Source organism: Geotrypetes seraphini, chromosome 1 (genome assembly GCF_902459505.1).
Source record: "Geotrypetes seraphini chromosome 1, aGeoSer1.1, whole genome shotgun sequence".
NCBI classification, from domain to species: Eukaryota; Metazoa; Chordata; class Amphibia; order Gymnophiona; family Dermophiidae; genus Geotrypetes; species Geotrypetes seraphini.
Window position 1 is genome coordinate 520521939 of NC_047084.1, and position 23139 is coordinate 520545077.

At 43.8% G+C, this 23139-nt stretch overlaps 1 protein-coding gene across 1 annotated transcript in view; it reads right to left on the reverse strand.

The window, feature by feature from the left end:
* Window positions 1-23139, reverse strand: part of SLC12A2 (solute carrier family 12 member 2) — a 333014-nt gene that overhangs the window by 285790 nt on the left and 24085 nt on the right. Inside the window, exon 2 of the mRNA XM_033928970.1 lies at window positions 1792-1893. Coding sequence (XP_033784861.1) covers window positions 1792-1893 — 102 coding nt within the window. The remainder of the gene's footprint in view (window positions 1-1791; window positions 1894-23139) is intronic.

Below are 23139 nucleotides of genomic sequence, written 5' to 3' on the forward strand. Positions count from 1 at the left end.
ACAGACAAGTGAGTGCAAGACAAGTGAGCGCAAGACATCTGAGGAAAAGTTCAGTTTTCAGTAATAGTCGGCGCGCATATGACCCACACGTTTTGTCCCGTTATGACTGGTTCATAGTTTGACCCACGCGCTTTTGGAAGTAGTGTCACTCTCACCAAAGGCGAGTGAAATCCGAATTTGGAAGTAGTGTTGCTCTCACCAAAGGTGAGTGAAATCTGCGCAAGAGAAATACCTGTTATAGAGCAAGTTCTAGACCAGACCTATAACAAACACAGTCGGCAGCGAAAGGAAGGTGGGCTGTTCCGAGCACGTAAAAAAGGAGCTTACGTAACAAATCACAAAGAGGCTAGCAAAATGAAGGCGGGCTGTTCTGAGCACGTAAAAAAGGAGCTAATGTAACCATAGTAATGTGAATGCACGCGTGATTGTCGTTGCCCTGATTTGTCCTTCCGCTCAATTGTCTTGCGCGCAATTATCATTGTGCGCAATTGTCTTTGCGCTCACTTGTCTGCTCGCTTATGTCTTGGCACAGTTATCATGCGCTCAAATGTCTTTGCATGCGTTTGTCCGCACGCGTTTGTCTTGCACGCATTTGACTTGCCACCCTTTAAAGCACACAGGAGCAACCAGATGATGGTGTGCGGCTGGCAGTAAGTGGTAATCTATGCTCAGTGTCTGCTGGCTTTGCTATTTTAAGCACTAGAGCTGCTCTTTGAGTCGCTCTTTAAAGCTTTCAAACTCACGCTGAGGGTGCTCCTTATCTTAAAAATTTAGATTTGAGGTTTATATATTTTTGGTGGAGTCTAGGGAGTTAACTTTCCTGCAATGTCCTAGGGCATGCCCAACTTATATTTTGGTGTCTTTTAAGGATATTTTGTCTTGGGGTTTTTGCTGGACTAAAGAAGGCACCGGACCATCTGTTGCCAGAAAATCGGTGGTGCACAAGTAGTACATTTCTTAACTTAAATCAAACACATACAGGAAAAGAGCACAGTTGAATAAATATCTAGGCTATTTTCCCAATTTAGGCCACTTTTTATGAATCCGCATTAGGCTTTTATATCAACAGCTGCAGCAGTATTAGCTCAGACGCTCACACAATTCTATGAGCATTGGAGTTTTTACAGTCAGTGCCAGCAATAAAAAAGCCTAACACAGTCTCATAAAAAGGGGGGTTAGTGGCATCAACAGTATACACAAGTGACAACAGTAATAGGGTGATTTATTATTATATCACATAAGAGGAGAATGCCTGAATTGGGGTCCCCTCAATGTTTCAGGCATATAGTGAAAGGGGAGAGGGTTGGCCTTGGGGCTCTATCTGGGTAATAAGGAAATTCCCTCCAGAAAGGACAAGCTAGTTATCTAGTTTGGCCTTATAAAAGGGAATCTAACTACATATATGGGAAAGACCATGAAAACCCACTTCTGCGAACAAAAAGCTCTAAATAAATCCTGCATGAAATTGTTTGTATTGTGTAGAGAATACTAACTTAACATAGGCTGTAAAATTTATCAAAAATGTTATGTTTTCCAAGAAAACTTTCAGCAGATTTTCAGCAGATTCTTTTGACAAAGTTCATTCAGCAATTTTGATTAAAATCATATAGTACTCACTTATGGCAGTATTAAGAGTTATTTTCCCTCTGCTTACTCCAGTTTCTGGGTTCCCAAACTTAAAGATTCATTTATCTAGTTTTAAAAAGACTAGTCCTGGATTTAAGATTATTGGGAGCCAGGAACATGCATGAACATTCTGGCAACCATTTTGAGTAATGAACATTCACTTACCAATACACCTTTAATCCAGCCAAACTTTACCACACCTTTAACATCAACTTCCCCAGTGGGCGTGCCTTCTTCTCCATTGGCAAATCCATCTTCAAAGGGCTCCTATGAAAAAAGTATATACACTTATTACTCTATTAGATTCACATAGTTCGAAAGTCCAGATAAGCTTACTAAATTATCACATAAAGTTATATTGAAAAAGAGAAATGTTGCAAGAGGCAAAAATTTTCACAACCAACACACACAAACCAAAGTAAAGATTTGTCCAACAGACAAAATGGGTTGAGGTGAACGCTCCCTCTAAGCTGTGTGGCTGCACTGCTTTTAGCAGAAGGCTGCACAGCCATTCAGCCCCACCATGCAACTGGTGGAGTCGGGGCCAGCACCTCTGGTACCACTCTTCCATCTTGTGCAACTGCTGCTGCAGGACCTTCCTATACATACCCATGGCTGCCAGCTCGCCCTCCCCAATGTCACTTCTTCAACTGCCAGGAAGGTCCCACAGCCGATCTGTTTTAGTTTACCACTGCTGCTGCTTTCAGAAAGCAGAAGCACCAGTTGGGATGCTAAAGGGTGGAAGTGGTGTGTGAGGACAGATGGGGTAGATTTTGTATAGAAGTAGGAAGACAGATTCTAGATAGAACAGGGAGAAGAGGGCAGATATTTGGGGTGGGGTACAGAAAGGAGGGAGAAGATGGAACGGGGAAGTGAAAGGGGAGATACTGGATGGAAGGTGAGGGGGAGAGGGGAGCAGATGTATGGAAGGGGAAATATACAAAGAGGATGGAAGGTGAGGGGGAGAGGGGAGCAGATGTATGGAAGGGGAAATATACAAAGAGGATGGAAATATTGATAAAGGGGAGAGAGGAGAGATGCAGGATGGGAGGGGAAAATAAGCTGTACAGAAGGCGGGAGACAGGAAGGAGATGATGAAAGGGGAGAGAGGTGCAAACTGTATAGAAGGGGAAAGAAAAACAAATGGAGATACTGATGAAAGGTAGAGTGTGTGGAGATGCTGAATGAAAAGGGAGAGAAGAGGAGGTGACACTGGATGAAAGAGGGGAGAGAAATGAGCAGGGAGAGTGTGGCACAGTGGTTAAAGCTACAGCCTCAGCACCCAGGGGTTGTGGGTTCAAACCCACGCTGCTCCTTGTGACCCTGGGCAAGTCACTTAATCCCCCCACTGCCCCAGGTACGATAGATAGATTGTGAGCCCACCGGGACAGACAGGGAAAAATGCTTAAGTATCTGAATAAACCCATGTAAACCGTTCTGAGCTCTCCTGGGAGAATGGTATAGAAAATTGAATAAATAAAATAAATATTTGGGGGAAGAGCGTCAAAAGGAAGGGAGATGATAGAAGAGGAAAGAAAAGGCAGATATAGGGGGCAAACACTGTATAGCAGGGGGAGAGAAAGAGGACAGATAGTCAGTCAAGATTGGGAATAAGGAATTAAATAGGAGACACAGGGTGAGGGGAAAGAGATGGAAACTGCTGGTAGATCATAAAAAAGGAGGGAACTTGAAGACTAGATAGTAAGGAAAAATTATATTCTTATCTGTTAATTTTCTTTCCTTTAGACGCAGCAGATGAATCCAGAGACTAGTGGGATAGCACTCATCTACCAGCAGGATGAAATATAGAAAGTGAAAGGGGAGATACTGGATGGAAGTTGGGCAGATGTATGGAAGGGGAAATATATAAAGAGGATGGAAATATTGATAAAGGGGAGAGAGGCGTTATTTTATGTCCCAAGGCGTTTATTACGATCTTTGAATGACAATAGGGTAGTTGTTCCTCACACCTCGAAGGAACATCTTGCGTCAACTAGAGATTGTGCATTCTTTTATTTAGTTCAGCAGTTATGGAATAACTTGCCCATAGACTTAAGAAAAGAAGAATCAAATATAAATTTTAAAAGACATTTAAAAGCACATTTTTTTAATTGGCTTTATCACCTTGAAGAATTGAGCTTGGGACTGTGATCTGTGGTTATGTAATGATTAATTTTGTAATGGAAAATTTTTAGATATATACGATCAACCACCCTATAGCGCCAGAGGACATAGGCATTTCCCGCGCGAAAGATGCGCGGCCTCGCTCTCCATAGATCACATAGAAATAGACGGCAGATAAGGGCCACGGCCCATCTAGTCTGCCCACCCTAATGACCCTCCCCTAATGACCCTCCCCCTTTGCCTAGTGAATAGATCCCACTTGTCGATCCCATTTGGCCTTAATCAGGCACGCTGCTGGCCTCAATCACCTGTAGTGATTAAGGCCAAATGGGATCGACAAGTGGGATCTATTCACTAGGCAAAGGGGGAGGGTCATTAGGGTGGGCAGACTAGATGGGCCGTGGCCCTTATCTGCCGTCTATTTCTATGTGATCTATGGAGAGCGAGGCCGCGCATCTTTCGCGCGGGAAATGCCTATGTCCTCTGGCGCTATATTGCTTTCCTCCCCTGCAACGCCTACACAGTCTGCAGAACAGAGACCCAACAACGCAAACACTGCTTGACTGCCTCTGCTGCCATAATTAAGATAATTAAGCCCCCAGAAATACTCTGACCACAGCAACCAGGTAAACAGCAAGGCACAAACAACCACACAACATTCTCTAACTGCCTCAGACAGCCCCAAATAAATCAATACACTGCTAACCCAATCGAACTGGCACTGCTGGGAAGACTGGTAGTTGCAGTCTGTATACTGCCAGTATATCACTGCTTCAAAGCTACTCTATAATTTCTTTTTTCTTTTAATATGAGAAAGAAGAAAAAAAAAAAAAAAACCCAGATAGCCAGACACATCTCACATCTTTGGAGGGAATGGTGGGGCAGGGACCTGGGGGGGGCCCAGGTGTAACCCCCAAAGTTGCCACCGCCAAACACCCCTTGCTCACTGAAAAGCACTCTCAACAGGAGCCAAAACTGGGCAAACAGCAAAAAAAATCCAGGAGCCAGTGGAACTGCAACCATCCACCTGCTGAAGATATAGAATACTGAAGAACAGGAACAGTTATATCCAAGTTAATCCCTGTTAATCAGTTTCTATATCTCCACCTTCTGGTAGATGTGTGATGTCCCACTAGTCTCTGGATTCATCTGCTGCTGTTGCTAAGGAAAAATGAGTTATAGCTGGACACAGAGGTAGAAAAATAAATTGAAGCACGCTGAAAGGAAAAGAATGAAAAATTCTGGAAAGAGACTTAAGATGGAGGAAAGCAGGAACCAGAAGTGAATGGCCAGAAAACAAAGGCAGAAAAAAGAATTTTATTTTTAATTCAGAATATAGTATTGTACCCGTTTATAAAAGGTTAATAAATATAAATAGAAAACAGAATTAAGATAATATATTTTCATTAAACTAAATTTTAATACATTTTTGACCAATTGTCAGACTAAAACCTCCTTGCTTAGGTCAGGATCTGGGGAAGGAAGCGTTGGTCTCAGAGCTAATTGAAAAATGTTTTTTAAGTCCTTTCAATAAAATATCATGTTTTCCATTTTTTTTAAATTTATATTTGTAATTCTTAATTTTTAATGTTCAGTGTGTATAATACCATCAGGGTAATATAACAGAAAATTTTTGCTCACATCTACTCAGTCCTTAGAGGAAACATTGGTTAAGGTCATAACATGAAAGCATATCATTGCAAAGCTACAGGTTCTCCCAGGTTACCAGATATTCACAAACTATACTACTATACATAAGCCTACATTTTAGTTTTAACCCATTTTATGTCCAAGCCAAATTTTAGAAATCAAAGAGCAATTTTTATAAAACTATCAAAGTTGTTTAAAATTCTCCTATATGCAGCATTAGCCCTAAGAATTGACTAAATTAAATTCAAGTCCAGTTGACCGCAATCTGACTGATGGTAGTTACTGATACTAAATTGCTGTTTGACAAAATCCCCTTGCCCAATCCAATTAGTAAGATGCAAAATTCCTAGTACTCAACTTCCCATGATAAGCAATATAAGGCTCTAAAGTGACATCAGAACAGAAGTGCAAGCATATGAAAAGCAGCTACAGCTCCTCCCTATAACCTATTTGTTTTAGCAATTTATAACCATTAGGTGGCAGCAGCAGCAGCAATAGTCTAGAGTAGTAGTGCTGAAGGAAAGCATTTCCTGGCTGCCTTTATAGATGTTGAAGCAATAGCATCAGAATGTATCAGCTTGCAACTTGCTTTCTCTCTTCACAATATGGCCTGATGGTTTGAATTTACACACTGTTTTGATTTTGAGTTAGTAAATATTTTTTGAATATTTTTCATTGTTATTTATTTATTTAAAGCAGCACACCATCTGCAATAGGTATTTTTGAAGTTGTTACATGAAATAGGTGAGGTAGGTGGGGTGGGACAGGCGTAGGTAATTACATCTTTGAATCAGGATGTGGACCCGAAATAATATATAGATTATAGGAGGTCCTATGATCTGATCACCTTTAGTTATGATATGTCTGCTCCTTGAGTGGAAGACTTCAGAGGGTGGTGGACAATGGCACCCTCTCTAAGACATCGGAGGTGACTAGCGGAGTGCCGCAGGGCTCAGTCTTGGGACCATCCCTTTTTAACATATTCATAAGGGACTTGACCCGAGGGCTTCAGGGAAAAGTAGCGCTGTTTGCCGACGCCGCCAAACTGTGCAATATAGTAGGTGAAAGCGATCTCACGGATGGTATGGCGCAGGATTTGATCAAGTTGGAAAACTGGTCCTCGACATGGCAGCTGGGCTTCAACGCAAAGAAGTGTAAGGTGATGCATCTCGGCAGCAGAAATCCATGCAGAACATACACCTTGAATGGAGAAACACTAGCTACGACCTCAGAAGAACGGGACTTGGGAGTAATCATCAGTGCAGACATGAAGGCTGCCAAACAAGTAGAGAAGGCCTCATCCAAGGCAAGGCGGATGATGGGATGTATCAATAGAAGCTTCGTCAGCCGTAAACCTGAAGTCATAATGCCACTGTACAGAACCATGGTGAGACCTCATCTGGAGTACTGTGTGCAATTCTGGAGGCCACATTACCGTAAAGATGTACTTTGAGCTGAGTCGGTCCAGCGAATGGCCACTAGGATGGTCTCCGGACTCAAGGGTCTCTCATACGAGGAAAGACTGGGCAAGTTGCAGATCTACTCTCTAGAGGAGCACAGGGAGAGGGGTGACATGACTGAGACATTTAAGTACGTCACAGGTCGTGTCGAGGTGGAAAATGACATATCCTTTCCTAAGGTCCTTCAGTCACAAGGGGGCACCCGCTCAAACTCAGAGGAGGGAGATTTGGTGGTGACACCAGGAAGTATTTCTTTACAGAAAGGGTGGTGGATCACTGGAACAAACTACCGGTGCAGGTGATCAAGGCCACTAGCATGCTTGACTTTAAGAATAAATGGGACATCCACGTGGGATCTCTACGTAGGTCGAGCAGCACTCTGACTTAATGGGGTGGGACAGTGGAGTGGGCAGACTTGATGGGCTATAGCCCTTTTCTGCCGTCATCTTTCTATGTTTCTATGTTTCTACCTTAAATAAATTAGTTTAGAAAAAATAGTTCTTGTATTTTAACCCTTATGGGAACATCTAGAATAGAAACATCTAAGTCAGCCTAATTTAGGCAGTTTATGTATTTCAAAAGTTTTTTTAACATCTGTGACATACCCTCTGTTCTATATTAGATTTTGGTTTGGGTAGTATGATGTATTAAATAAATCTCTTTCCCTTTTCTACATCTTCGTTATCAAATTCTATGCCACTACATACATTTAAAAGTCCTCTATGACATTCAATAAATTATACATTTAAGTTCGACCTAGTCCTCAGGGACTACCTGGCCAGTCAGATTTTCAGGATACGACCAGGTGGTCCCTGAGGACTGGGTTGAATACCACTGGTATAGATGAGGATGGCGAGAGCTGGGACCATGGGATGGGGGAGGGAGAGAAAGGGTCTCTACCTTTTAATGTATAATTTGTTTGTTAGATTAGAGTTATTTTTCCTATTTACTGTTTTGCTTCTGGGTCTATATGGTTTTCTTGTTTATTTTTTCTCTCTAACTCATTGCAGTTTCAGGGGCTGGGCGGCAGGGGGCTGGGCACATCTCACCCTTTGTCTTTGTAATTGTGGCTTTTTGGGTCTTGAACACATGAAGTGCAAAATTCTAATTCTGTTAAGATAATTTCTTGGAATGTGGGCGGGATCACCTCCCCCATAAAGCATATAAAAAACTTGCAAGCACTACAGCATCACAGAACTGATATAGCCTGTCTCCAGGAAACACGGCTCTGATAAGCACCTAAAACTTCAGCGACACTAGGTGGGGGAAGATGCACTTCTCTTCCTCCGGAGGCAGGCATGAAAGGGTGGCAGTGTTGGCACGCAAGTCCCCTGCAGTGCAAAATAGTCACCTTACAGAAGTCCACCCAGGGTAGATTCCTTTTATTGGGCCTTAATTTGCAAAGAAGAGATCAAAACATTGCTGGTGGTTTATGGCCCGGCCTACCATGATAAAATCTTCTAGAGACAATTGTTAGGAGTCTGCAATAAGTATCAAGTCAGACAATTTGACAGTTGTGGTGGATCTAGTCATCGGGAGGGGAAGGCCCTCAGAATGATTTAAAGACTTACCTCAGCATTGAATTTGGTGGATACTTGGACAGCTTTGCACTCCCAAGAGAGTGATTATACTCACCTCTCCAGGGCCCACGGTACCTATTCCAGATTAGATTAAATGTTTGTGCAGCAAAGTCTTTTTTCCTTGGTTTTGTTGGCAGAGGTGGGCCCTGGGGAGATGTCCGATCACTGTATGGTTTGGGTGGAATTAGATTCATCAACTTTTTACCATCAGAGAAGAGGGTGGCGCTTCTCAGCGCATCTATATAAAGATCCACACTTTTTGGTACATTTGCAAACAAAATGGGATGAGTATACCACAACAAATGTGCAGCATGCTCAGGATCCCCTATTATTTTGGTCCGCAGCCAAAGTGGCCATTTGGGGAGATATCATAGCCTATGTCAGCGCCAAGAATAAAAAATTGGCAGCTGGTATATTAGGCTTAGAAAAGCAGCTGCAGAGAGATAAAAAGGCTTTATGAAACACCCTTCCCCTGATAAAAAAAAAGAGACTATACGGGCAACTCAGGTAACCTTGGATACCATGATACATGAGTGTACCACACGTATGCTGTTCAGGAAAGGGAATTTTTTTTAGATATGGTAATAAAAGTGGATAATTGTTAGCACAACTGGTGAAAAAAAAATTTTGGGGGAGAGGGGGTGGGGTTGGAGAAATATTACAGCAGTTAGAGATCCCTCAGAAAAATTACATTCTGAGCCAGAACGCATCTCCCGCCACTTTAAATAATACTTTACAGCTTTTTATGTGGCTGGGGACTCTGTCTGCCCTAGATGTGCAGGACTATATTAGACATGCAAACTTATCCCTACTGTAAAACAATTGGGCACTTTAATTTTCCCTCACTGTGAAAACTACAGCAGGACATTCATTCTCTCAAATTGGGTTCTGCACCGGGACCAGATAGGTTTTCTGGTGAGTTTTATAGGCTCCTATAGCCCTCTCTATCGGAACCTCTTCTTGCATATTATAATGTGGTTATACAGGAAGGTACCTTTCTGAGACATGCCAATGTAGCATCGATAACATTGCTACCAAAACCAAAAGTTGATACAGATTTAGTGTCCCTCTAGGGGTGTGTATTCCAGCTCAACTTTATTGCCTGTATGCTTTAAATGTGGTACCTCTTCAGAGATACTGCTGTGAAGTTAAATCTTTGGAGGGCCTACCCTCTTTCTCTGCTGGGTCGTGTTCTTCATTTTAATATGATTTTGGCGCCAAGTGACAATGCACCTTTCAAATGTTACCTTTATTTTTAAAAATGAAAGATGAATGGCAACTTCATGGGATTTTGCAATCCTACTTATGGCTGGGAAAGAGGGTTCAGCTTTCTTATTCTATGGTATGTACTCATTCTGTATATGGTGGTCTGAGACTTTTGAATGTACGATATTTCAATTGAACACAAAAAAAGAAATGAGGAATTCTCCTTTAGAACCTTTGTCTTAAGTTTCTCGATATTTTTCTGCAGAAAGATGTCCAGAAGATTAAATTCATGTCAAGGACACCACTTACATGCTGAAAATGATTTCAGAAATTCAGACTGCTGAAGTGCACTGGATATTAGTTACGCTTGATGTAACTGCTTTGTACACGATGATTCTGGTGAACTAAGCTTTAGTACTTCTTCAAAAAATATTTAGTGAACAGACAGTGCGACCCCAAATACCTAATACTCTGCTGATAGAAACGGCAACACTTGTTTTTTTTAAAAAGTTATTTTTGGTTTCAAAATAATTTCTACCAACAGCTACATGGGATCGCTATGGGGGTATCTTTGGCCCCCTCCTAGCCACTTTATATATGGCGGCTATGGAGGAGGATCATATTTTCAAGATGGAACTGTTTCAGCATGTGGTTATCTTGAAGCGATTTTTGGATGATATTTTGTATATGGTCTTCCACTGAAGAAGAGCTTCTACAGTTTGTGGAGGGGTTAAATCAAATTGACATCAACATAAAATTTACTGCAACTACTCAACACCATGAAATTGCATTTTTGGACATCAAAATTAAGAAAGATAATGATAAATTGTTGACAATATATCGAAAGAGCACGAACAGAAACAGCTTGCTTCGCTTTCACAGTTTTCACCCTGGAGGTCTTAAAAAGAGCCTCCCCATTAGTCAGTTCCTCCCCCTTTAGAGGATCTGCTATTCTTTGGATGAATTTCGAGTGCAAGCAAAGATGATGAAATCTCACTTTTATCAACGAGATGTTGTGAAAAAAAGCCTATATTCGGGCAAAATATGACCGTTAAGTGGCTCTTTCTACATGATCAATGGGAAGATAGCCCTGCTGAATTGGTGGCGTTCATTCAGCAATATTCCACCTATGCCTACAATATCACTCAGATAATTGCAAAACATTGGCATATTGTGAAATTAGCCTGTCCAACAATAGCTGACCATCCCATTTTTTCCAAAAGTGAGGGAAAAATGTTGGAGAATATATCGACCACAGTATATTGAGGAAAGTTTTACCTAGGAGTGTAGGTTGCCATCTCCCTTGTGGTCAATGCCAGTGGTGCCCTTTTACTCTATTAGGTGAGACATGGATTCATCCATGTATGGGTGAGATCTACCACTCCAGGTATCGGATAAACTGCAACTCAGATCATATAAATTATGTGATCCAATGCCTGTGCCCTAAACTATATGTTGGGGCGGACATGTTCCATTCAAATAAGATTGACAGTACATAAGTCCCAAGTACATAATCAAAATGAATCATCCCTGCTAGTCTGTCACTGGAAACTATGCGGTCATAAATTGCAGGACTAAAATGGTGGGTTTTAGATGTAATTACTGTAGGGTGGGAGAGAGGTAATATTGAGAGCAGCCTTAATTTAAGATAATTGAGATAGATGTTCACTTTGAACTCTATGGCTCGGGGGGAGGGGGGGTTTAAATGAAACGTCAGATTGAATGACTCAAGTTGACTTTTAAACGATCCCTATTGCTCATTTTTTATATACATTTCCTCATTGTGTAGTTGCCTGGATGCTTTTCTGTATCTGTGCGACCATATCAATAAATTATTAATTATTAACTTTGTAACGATTTGTTAGTTTCCGGTTTCAACCGGTTGTGACGTCAGGGGGATTCCCTATTTCAGTTAGTTGCAGGAACGCCGCAGCCATCTTTGATAGCTGACAGCATGTAAATGAGATAAAGTGTTACCTAGATAAGAAGGATTCTCTGCTGTAAAATATTTTAGTTAAAATAACTAAGATTTATTATCAATGTATCTTTTTACTTTTCAGCTTCCCCAACCTTGATAAAGAAAAAGCGAAACGCGCTGGTAAAGGAGAAATTCCTACTGAAAGGCTGAAAAACTAAGTTACCTATTTAAATCCAACTATTTAAATTATATAAATTATGAAATAAGAAAATAAAATGATAATATAAGGAAGCTTCTGCCATGTTGGGAGGAATGAGAACTTGAACCCCAGCAAGTTATGGGACTCGAGGGGGAGGGAGGGGGTCTGAAATCCCAAAGGCATTAGCATAAGTTTGTCTGCAATGGGACTGAAAATTATTATTGTGTTACATTGCTCAGAACATATCCTAATTAAAAGAAGATGGCTCGGATGCAAGTTAACTAAGAACGTGGCATGTGCTATGAGACATCAATGACTGCTACAGATCAGCAGAAGATTTCACTGCCACTCAAATGGAATTGTCACTTTTGGAATCTATTCATTTTAGCTGTTATTTACATGCTATGGGGCTTCGAGCTCGGGATATTTTGTGTAACTATCAGCTCCTTTCATCTGCTATTGCTGCTTGGAGATGGACGTCCCAGCGTCATCATTTCTCTATCAAGATCTCACTGTTTATATCGGTTCGGAACAATCCTCAGTTTCTTGCGGGTACATAAAGTGAGTTGCAGAATCTAACCATATCAACAGAATTGGGCTCCTCTCTTTTGAAATATGGGTATGGAACAGAAAAAGGATAACATACAAAAAAAAAAAAAGACCTATTTCCCTAACAGGTGGTAATTATTATGTCAGAACAATCAGTGATGTGTTCCAAATGCATTCACAGTTAAAGAAGCAACTTTACAGATACAGTTCCAAAAGTACCCTTTTAAGAAATTATCCTTCCAAAATTCAGCTTAGCTCTGGAATCTAATAATTCAGTTTAAGACTACATAGGGACACTAAAGCGTACTATGTGCTAAATGCCAAGTAGTCCAAAGGTGTAAAATGGGTTTCTTAACATTTATTGTGCATTAGTTATGTTAGCAGGCTAAGCTTTAGTAAAAGAGCCCCAAAGTTCAAACTGGAACACATACTACCAACATATTGTGTGGTAAAAATTGAATATTTATTGGGATTTATTAACTGGGCTCCTGTTAGAAAGCCACGGTAGTGATTCCCTCACGGCAAATGCACTGAAACATATTCGATTCCTATGGGCTTCAGTGCATTTGCTGCAAAAGAATCACTACCATGGCTATAACAGGAGTTCTTTATAAAGGAAGTCACACAAGGCAGTTTACAACATGCACAGCTTAAGAGTAAAAAATAAATAACAAATCAAGCATGTAAATTTGGACATGGCAAATTGAATCCTAGCAATAAAACTAACACAGGGGTCTCAAAGTCCCTCCTTGAGGGCCGCAATCCAGTTGGGTTTTAAGGATTTCCCCAATGAATATGCATGAGATTTATGTGCATGCACTGCTTTCAATGCATATTCATTGGGGAAATCCTGAAAACCCAACTGGATTACGGCCCTCAAGGATGGACTATGAGATCCCTGTACATCATTTAACAAACAATAATGAGAAAGCTCAGCAAAACAAGAATGATATATACTTCTCCTCCGTATTCACTGTGATAGGGGATTAACAGAACCGCAAATACAGAAAAACTGAATATAAAACTTTTTTCATATGTTATTCGCTGTTTTCTATTAAAAACCATCGTGAATATGGTGAAATTGCGAATAACATGGTAGGAGAGCTGGCCTGTTCCTGAAGGAGAGGCAAAACACAGTGAAGAAAGTGCTGGGAATCAGCGATTTTCTCTGTAAACGCTTGGAATCAGCGATTTCTCTATGCAAGCTGATGTCATTTGGGGGGAGGAGCCAGCAAGCTAAAAACCGTGAATAATTGAAACCGCAATTACTGGAACAGAAAATACGGAGGGAGAAGTGTAATAAGTAACAAGGAAGAACATTCATATAAACAGATATATCAGCACAATACAAAAACACTTTATCAGGCATTCAAACAGATATGCTGTTCATGCAACATGATAAAATCACTGAGGAGTACAATTCAGCTATACAGACAGGAAAAGACAGTTAGTATAAAATTGCTAGGAGAGTAACATCGCCTACTTGGTACTCTCCCAGAAAAATATGTGGCGATTGCAACTGGTACAAAATGCAGCGGTTAGACTACCGGTACTTTGTGGACTGAAGAAGTTTGCTCATGTAACACCTTCCTATCAACTTCTATGCCGATGGAGGCACGTGTGAACAGCATATCTATTTGAATGCCTGCTAAAGTGTTTTTGTATTGTGCTGATATCTGTTTATATGAATGTTCTTCCTTGTTACTTATTACATTTATTACACTTCTCCCTCCGTATTTGCTGTTCCAGTAATTGTGGTTTTGATTATTCACGGTTTGCTTAGAGTAGCCCTATTGTAGGGTCTTCTAGAAATAGGGAGATCCTAGATTCTCTACAAAAGAACTGCTGTTAAAGCAGTTGGTACTAGAAAACCATGCAGGATGGGGCCATACTGGACTTAGTGCTTACAATCGTGGAAAGTATAGCAATGTTACTTACTGTAACAGTTGTTATCCAGGGACAGCAGGCAGCTATTCTCACTAGTGGGTGATGTCATCCGACAGAGCCCCGATACGGACATCTTGCAAGCATGTCTTGCTTGAAGAAACTCAGAAGTTTCGAGATGTACCGGGCGTGTCTCCTCAGTTCAGGTAGCTAGCCTGAGAAGCCAACCCAGGGGAGGTGGGTGGGACGTGAGAATAGCTGCCTGCTGTCCCTGGATAACAACTGTTACGGTAAGTAACATTGCTTTATCCCAGGACAAGCAGGCAGGTATTCTCACTAGTGGGTGACCTCCAAGCTAACCCCAATGGGATGGTGGGAGAGTTGGCAATTTTAAGAGAACAAATTTTGTAACACTGTTTGGCCAAACTGTCCATCCCGTCTGGAGAAAGTATCCAGACAATAATGAGAGGTGAATGTATGAACCGAGGACCAAGTGGCAGCCTTACAAATCTCCTCAATCGGTGTCTATCTGAGGAAGGCTACAGAGGCTGCCATTGCTCTGACCCTATGGGCTGTGACCTTACAGGGAAGGGATAATCCAGCCTGGGCATAGCAGGAAGAGATACAAGCCGCCATCCAGTTAGAGATGGTGCGCTTCGATACAGGTCGTCCCAACTTGTTTGGATCAAAGGAGACGAAAAGTTGAGGAGCATTTCTGTGAGGCTTTGTGCGATCCAAGTAGAAAGCCAGAGCACGTTTACAGTCCAGAGTGTGCAAAGCAGATTCCCCAGGATGAGAATGAGGCTTTGGAAAAAATACTGGAAGCACGATGGATTGGTTGATGTGAAATTCAGAGACCACTTTAGGTAAGAATTTTGGATGAGTACGGAGAACCACCTTGTCATGATGGAATACAGTGAAGGGTGGATCTGCCACTAAGGCCTGAAGCTCACTGACTCGGCGAGCTGACGTGAGGGCCACCAGAAAAACCACCTTCCAGGTGAGATACTTAAGAGGAGCCGTGTTGAGAGGCTCAAACGGAGGCTTCATAAGATGAGACAGGACAACATTGAGATCCCAAACCACAGGAGGAGGTATGATAGGAGGGTTGACATGAAAAAGTCCTTTCATAAATTTGGAAACCACAGGATGAGCAGACAAAGGTTTCCCCTGTAGAGGCTGATGGAAAGCCGCAATAGCACTCAGGTGAACTCGTATAGAGGTAGACTTGAGACCAGACTGGGACAGGTGTAGAAGATAGTCCAATACAGAAGATAGGGAAGCTTTCTGAGGTTCCGTAGCATTGGAAAAACACCAGGAAGAGAATCTAGTCCATTTTTGGGAATAGCATTGTCGAGTAGCAGGCTTCCTGGAAGCCTCCAAGACCTCCCTCACTGCTTGAGAGAACTGGTGAGGAGTTATGTTGAAAGGAACCAAGCTGTCAGGTGAAGAGACTGCAGGTTGGGATGAAGTAGTGAACCTTGATGTTGAGTAAGTAGTGAAGGAAACACTGGAAGAAGTACTGGCTCCCTGCTGCTGAGTTGAAGTAGAAGGGAGTACCAAGGTTGTCTGGGCCACCGAGGAGCAATCAGAATCATGGTGGCATGGTCTGATCTCAACTTGACCAGAGTCTTCTGAATGAGAGGAAAGGGAGGAAACGCATATAGGAAGCGATTCCCCCACTCCAGTAGAAAGGCATCTGCCTCAAGGCGGAGAGGAGTGTAGATCCTGGAGCAAAACTGAGCCAGTTTGAAGTTGTGGGGGGCTGCAAAGAGGTCTATCTGAGGCGTTCCCCACTGAGCGAAGATCTGATGAAGGGGTTTGGAATGGAGCGTCCATTCGTGAGGCTGGAGAAGACGACTCAATTTGTCTGCCAAGACGTTGTCTTTCCCCTGAATGTAGATAGCTCTGAGGAAGGTGTTGTGGCGAACCGCCCAATCCCAGACTCGAAGAGCTTCCTGACAAAGAGGGGCCGAGCCCGTGCCCCCTTGTTTGTTGACATAATACATGGCGACCTGATTGTCTGTGCGAATAAGGACCACCATGTCGTGAAGCAGATGCTGAAAGGCTTGGAGAGCATTGAAGATGGCTCTGAGCTCCAGAAGATTGATTTGATGGAGTCGTTCCGCACTGGTCCAGAACCCCTGAGTGCGAAGACCATCCAGATGGGCCCCCCATGCATAGTTCGATGAATCGGTCGTGAGAACCTTCTGGTGGGGAGGAGAGTGAAACAGCAAACCTCTGGATAGATTCGAAGAGGTCATCCACCAGAGAAGAGACTGCCGTAGAGCAGGAGTGACGATAATGTGACGGGACAACGGGTCGGACACCTGAGTCCACTGAGATGCCAGGGTCCATTGAGGAATTCTGAGATGCAGTCTGGCAAAAGGCGTCACATGAACTGTAGATGCCATGTGGCCCAAGAGGACCATCATGTGTCTCGCCGAGATGGACTGGCGAGAAGACACCGACTGGCAGAGTAGAAGGAGAGCATCCATGCGTTGAGGAGGAAGGAATGCTCGAAGTTGAATGGTATCCAGAACAGCCCCGATAAAGGGGAGACACTGGGTGGGCTGAAGATGTGATTTGGGGAAGTTGATCTCGAAGCCCAGACTCTGCAGTAAAGAAATTGTAGTCAAGGTCGCCGAAATGACCTCTGGAGCCGAAGGTGCCTTGATGAGCCAGTCGTCGAGGTATGGAAACACCTGGAGACCCATGTTCCGGAGTGCCGCGGCCACCACCACCAGACACTTCGTGAAGACTCTGGGAGACGAGGAAAGGCCGAATGGAAGCACTCGATACTGCAGATGTAGATGTCCCACCCGAAATCTGAGAAACTTGCGGGAGGCCGGATGTATCGGGATGTGAGTGTAGGCCTCCTTGAGATCCAGAGAGCATAACCAATCGTTCTGCTCGAGTAGGGGGTAAAGAGAAGCAAGGGTCAGCATGCGGAACCGCTCCTTGACCAAAAACTTGTTGAGGACTCGAAGGTCCAAAATGAGACGCAGATCGCCCGTCTTCTTCGGAACCAAGAAGTACCGGGAGTAGAACCCCTGGTTTTGCTGATCTACTGGCACCGGCTCGACGGCTCGAAGCCGAAGCAGAGCCTGCGCCTCCTGTAGAAGAAGAGCGGTCTGTGTCGAGTTGGAAGGATACTCTCTTGGCGGGTGGTCCGGGGGGACCCGTTGGAAATGAAGAGAGTATCCCTCTCTTACGATGGTAAGGACCCAAAGGTCCGAGGTGATCGACTCCCATCGATGATAAAAATGGTGGAGTCGACCCCCGATGGGAAAAACAGGGGAAGACAGAACGTCGGTTATGCTCCCTGGAAGAGAGTCAAAAAGGCTGAGTAGCCTTGGGTGCAGCCGGCATCTGAGGCTTCTGCTGGGCCTTCTGTGGGGGCTGCCTCTTCGCAGGCTGTCTCGCTAGGGGAGCCTGTCTTGGTTGATAACGCCTCTGGTAGATTTGAGGCGGTCTAGAGGGACGAGACTGCTGAGGCTTGGGCTTGGGACGCAGAATAGACTGAAAAGACTTCTCGTGGTCCGAAAGCTTTTTAGTAACAGTCTCGATAGACTCATCGAACAGATCCGCTCCCGCACAAGGCACATTAGCCAATCTGTCTTGGAGGTTCGGATCCATATCAATAGTGCGAAGCCAGGCCAGGCGACGCATGGCGACTGAGCAGGCCGCAGCACGTGCCGAGAGCTCGAAGGCATCGTAGGAGGATTGCATCAGCTGCAGCCGCAACTGGGACAGGGTTGCCACCACCTCCTCAAACTGGAAACGAGCCTCAGCATCGATGAAAGGGATGAACTTGCGGAGGACCGGCAAGAAGAAATCCAAATAGGAAGAGAAGAAAAAATTGTAATTGAGCACTCGAGTCGCCATCATGGAGTTTTGGTAAACTCGTCTACCAAACTTGTCCATCGTTCTCCCCTCCCTGCCCGGAGGCACAGAAGCGTAGACCTGGGAAGGGCGAGAACGCTTGAGAGAAGACTCGACCAGAAGAGACTGATGAGAGAGTTGAGCCCCCTCAAACCCCTTGTGATGAACGATGCGGTATCGAGCATCCAGCTTACTGGGAACCGCAGGGATGGAATACGGTGTCTCAAAACAGCGCATGAAAGTCTGGTCCAGTAATTTATGCAAGGGAAGTCGCAGAGTCTCTGCCGGAGGGTGAGGCAAATGCATCGTATCCAAATACTCTTTAGAATATTTAGACCCAGTATCCAAAGTTACATCCAAGTCATCCGCCATTTGTCGGAGAAAAGATGAGAAAGACAATTGGTCTGCCAAGGCCGGCCGCCGAGAAGGACTAGATGAAGTGGAAGCCTCCGGGTCCAGGGAGAGCTGAGACCGGCATGGAGAATAGGAGGTAGATGGTTCCTCATACTCTGGTCCCTCCGGTTGGGAAACATCCGACGATGAGTATCCCAAACGCTGCATCTTTTTCTGAGGAGACACTTCCGAATGACGTGAGGAGTGTCGAGATGAGTGTCGAGATCGATGCCCCTCCCGGTGACGGGATGGGGAGCGAGATCTTCCGTGCACCGCACGATCCCCCGAAGCCTCTAAGGAATGAATGGGGCTCGATGCGGTGGATCGCAGAGGTGGTAAAGACGCGGACTCACGCAGCGCCACCCAAGTCTGGTATGGAGTGCGGAAGAACTCTTCCTGCGATGCAGTATGCCCAGGACTCCGATTCTCAGGGACCGTCCCAGCGCCCTGTTGTCGTGGAGGTGTGATGGGCTCTAAAGGTGGCATATCAGGAAGGGAAGCCCTTCTGGAAGCTTCCGCCGCCCTCCGCCGATCCCCCTCGTCGAGCAGCGAGATCGAACGGCGAGGGGGAGGGGGCGGACCGCCCCCTGAACCCGGTGCCCGGACCTCACCCTGAATGTTGGCGATAAGCCGGGGCCCCATAGTGTGCATAAGCTCGACAAACTGAGCTTCTAGCAGGGATCGAAGCGAAGCCGATATGGAGGGATCCGCACCGAAAGGGGGTCCTCCTGCACGGTCTTCGCGCTCCTTCGCGGCCAAGTGCTTCTGCTTGGTAGCTTTGGGCACCTTGATGACCACGGGAGGGACTGTGGAAGGCGGTACCTGAACCGAGGAGACGGAGGCAGGCGCCGCAGCTGAACTTGAAGCTGTAGTCGGTGTAAACGATGCTGGCTTCACGATGCTGGATGCGGGAGTCGTCGATGCAGGTTTCGAGCGGACCGGCGAAACCTCAGCAGATGTAGAAGCAGACAAATCCTTGGCAGTCTCCATCTTGAACATCGACTCCCAAAGCAAGCAACGCCTCTTAAACGAGCGCGCAGTGAGCGTGGAACAAGGCCTGCACGATTTCGGAACGTGGTCCGGACCAAGACACTGCAGGCAGCGTCGATGCGGGTCCGTCAACGAAATCGCACGTTGGCACTTGCTGCACTTTTTAAAACCGGTGATTGGCCGTGACATAGGCCGGAAAATCGACGCTGCAAGGTCGAAAGCGGTAGGCCGCAGCCACGAGGCCGGGCCGGCCGAACCGCCGGAAGAAATAATTTTTAAACTTTTTTTTTTTTTTTTTTTTTAAAAGAAAGTAAATTGAAAGAAATTCAAAGAAATAAATCAAAACGCGGGTAATAGAAGGCAAAGAAAAACTGAAATTCAGTCAGCGCAGATTGAAAATAACTTCTCAGCTCCGTGGAAAGAAAAGAACTGAGGAGACACGCCCGGTACATCGGGCGGGAAGGCACTGGCGCATGCGCGGTGCGGGCATCTCGAAACTTCTGAGTTTCTTCAAGCAAGACATGCTTGCAAGATGTCCGTATCGGGGCTCTGTCGGATGACATCACCCACTAGTGAGAATACCTGCCTGCTTGTCCTGGGATAATTGATATTACAGTGGCATCCAGTTATCACTGCATGGTGTGGTTTAATATTAAGATAGGTGTAGAGAGGGCTCATTCAAAAGAAAAGGTTCTAGGCTTTAAAAAAAAAAAAAACACCCACAAAAACTATTCAGATGGGGAATTATGTCAAGGAATTGTCTTGATGGGAGCATCTGAAAGAAGCAAGAAAACAGTAGGAAAAACTGAAATGAGCTATTGTAAGGGCAACAAACTATTTTGTAAGAAAATTAAGGAAAAGGTCACTTTGGTTCTCAAAAGTAGTAGCTGAGAAGGTAAAGAAAGAGGTTAGCTTTCCTGAACTAAAAAAAAAAAAAAAAAAAAAAATTGCAGAAAGAGGAAGACAGGCAAAAATATATGGAAAAGTTAAAGAGAGGCTGGTCGAATAGTCAGGAAAACAAAGCTGCAAATAGAAGAGAAAATAGCCAACATGGTAAAACATGGGGAAAATACTTATTTTTAGATATATTAGTGATAGGAAGAAGTGCAAAAGTAGCTGTGTGAGATTTAAAGGTGAAACACAGAAACAGAGTATGACGGCACTCAAAGAACTCTCCCCTTAAGCATTTCCCCGGAGCAAACCCACATGCTTATCCCATCGTCTCTTGAAGTTGAGCACATTAAAGATAAAGCTGAATTGCCTAGCAAATATTTATGTTCTGTGTTCACAGCTGAAGTGCCAAGAGTGGGATTGCAGAAGACAAACAAATAGAAATGGAGGTGTGGACGACCCTGATCAATTTTCAGAGAATTGTGCTTGTGAGGAGCTAGCTAAACTAAAGGTGGACAAAGCAATGGGATCAGATACTGTACATCCAAGGGTACTGAAGGAACTTAGGAAAGTTCTGGTGTCTCCTCTGGCTGACCTTTACAATGCTGCTCTCGAGTCAGGAGTGGTATTGGAAAAGGGCAGATGTGGTCCATCTCCACAAAAACGGAAGTCAGTCAGACTTCTGTGGTAAGAAATTAAGTAGAAATGCTTTCAAAACTTAAGACTAGTGACATTTCTGGAATCCAGTGGATTACAGGACCCAAGGCAACATGAATTCACTAGATGCAAGTCTTATCAGACAAATCTGATCAATTTCTTTGACTGGGTGACCAGAGAATTGGATAGAAGGAATACTACATTTGGTGTACTTAGATTTTAGCAAAGCCTTTGACAGTATTCCACATATACGTCAAATAAATTTTTAAACTGAGTGCCCTCGGTATGGTCCCCAAAGTGAGGAACTAAGTCAGGAACTGGTTGAGGGTAGTGGACAATGGAGATTGCTCCAAGGAGAGGGATGTTAACAGTGGTGTGCCTCGAGGTTTGGTTCTTGGGCCTGCTCTATTTAACATTTGTAAAAGCAATATTGCTGAAGGGCTGTCAGGTAAGATTTGCCTCTTTGCAGATGATACCAAAATCTGCAATAGAGTAGACATCCCTGATGGTGTGAACAACATGAGAGAGGAGAGGGACTTGGGTGCGATAGTAGTTGATGATCTTAAGGTGGCCAAACAGGTTGAAAAGGCGATGGTGAAAGTTAGAAGGATACTAGGTGCAAAAGGAGAGAAATTGCCAGTGGGGAAAAAGGAGGTATTGATGCCCCTGTATAAGATTCGGGCAAGACCTCATTTAGAATATTGTATGCAATTCTGGAGACCGCACCTTCAAAAGATATAAAACAAGATGGAGTCGGTCTAGAGGAAAGTACTAAAATGATTGGTAGTCTTCGTTATAAGCATATGGGAACAGACTTAAAGATCTCAATATATGTACTTTGGAGGAAAAGCGGGAGAGAGGATATAGAGACATTTAAATACTTACGTGGCATGAATGGACATGAGGCAAGTCTTTAATTTGAAAGGGCATAGGATGATGTTAAGGAAGTGATAGGCTAAGAAGTAATCTAAAGAAACACTTTTTTACAGAAAGGTTGGTAGATGAGTGGAATAGTCTGCCTGTAGATGTTGTTGAGACAAAGACTGTATGAATTCAAGAAAGCTTCAGACAAGCATGTGGAATCTCTTAGGGAGAGGAGGAGATAGTGAATGCTGTGGATGGGCAGACTAGATGGGCCATTTAACTTTTATCTTCTATCAAAGCAGTCTGCACCTTGGAAGCAGACTCTCGATCTCAGTCTGTGGGAAAATTCTGCACATCTGCATACACAGAATTATACACCTCCATAGAACATGCAGAAAATTGCACTTGCCAGCACCTTAACAAAACAAGCACAGTATCAGATTTCTCCTTGGTCTCTCTACCCTGCAGAGATCATGCAAGAGGAAGAGGAAATGAACTTCTGCGCATTCAGCCAGTTTCTGCTCCTCCACTGGCCTAGACCCAAATGACTGAACTGCGTAGACCTCCAAAAAGCCCCAGGGTTCACTAGCAGTAATGTCTAGGCCAGCAGGAGAAGGAACTAGTAACTATGACAACAGATAAAGACCTGAACATTCCATCCAATCTGTTCATTAGTTATACACATAAATTCACAATTAAATTAACTTGTCTTTTTTCTTTGATAATCTGGGCAATAGAACATGAAGTCCACCTGGTATTATCCTAGGTTGGAACTGCTGGAGTTGCCGTTCAAGCTCATTCCAACTTATCCAACCATCCTGTTTGCAGGATACCTACTGTAAAGTATGGTTAGTAACGTTATGTCCCAAGTTAGTGGAGTTCCCACTGATGTCCTCCCCAGCCCATCCTAAACCGAATCATCTATGGGACACTGACCGTGCAAGTCTGCCCAATAGCAGCCTTAGTTCTTTAAATTTATACCATTAATTTTCTAATTAGAGATCCAGTTTAACCCACACCTTTTTGAAATTCCATCAGTTTTCCTCTCCACAACTTCCCTCAGGAGGGCATTACACTGTGAAAAAGGATTTCCTAATATTGCTCCTAAGTCTCCCTCCCCGCAACCTCAATTTATGCCCTTTAGTTTTAACATTTTCAATTCTCTGGAAACGATTTGGTTCTATATTAACATCTTTCAAGTATTTAAAGATCTGCACTATATCCACCCCTGTCCTTCCTCTCCTCCAGAGTATACATATTTAG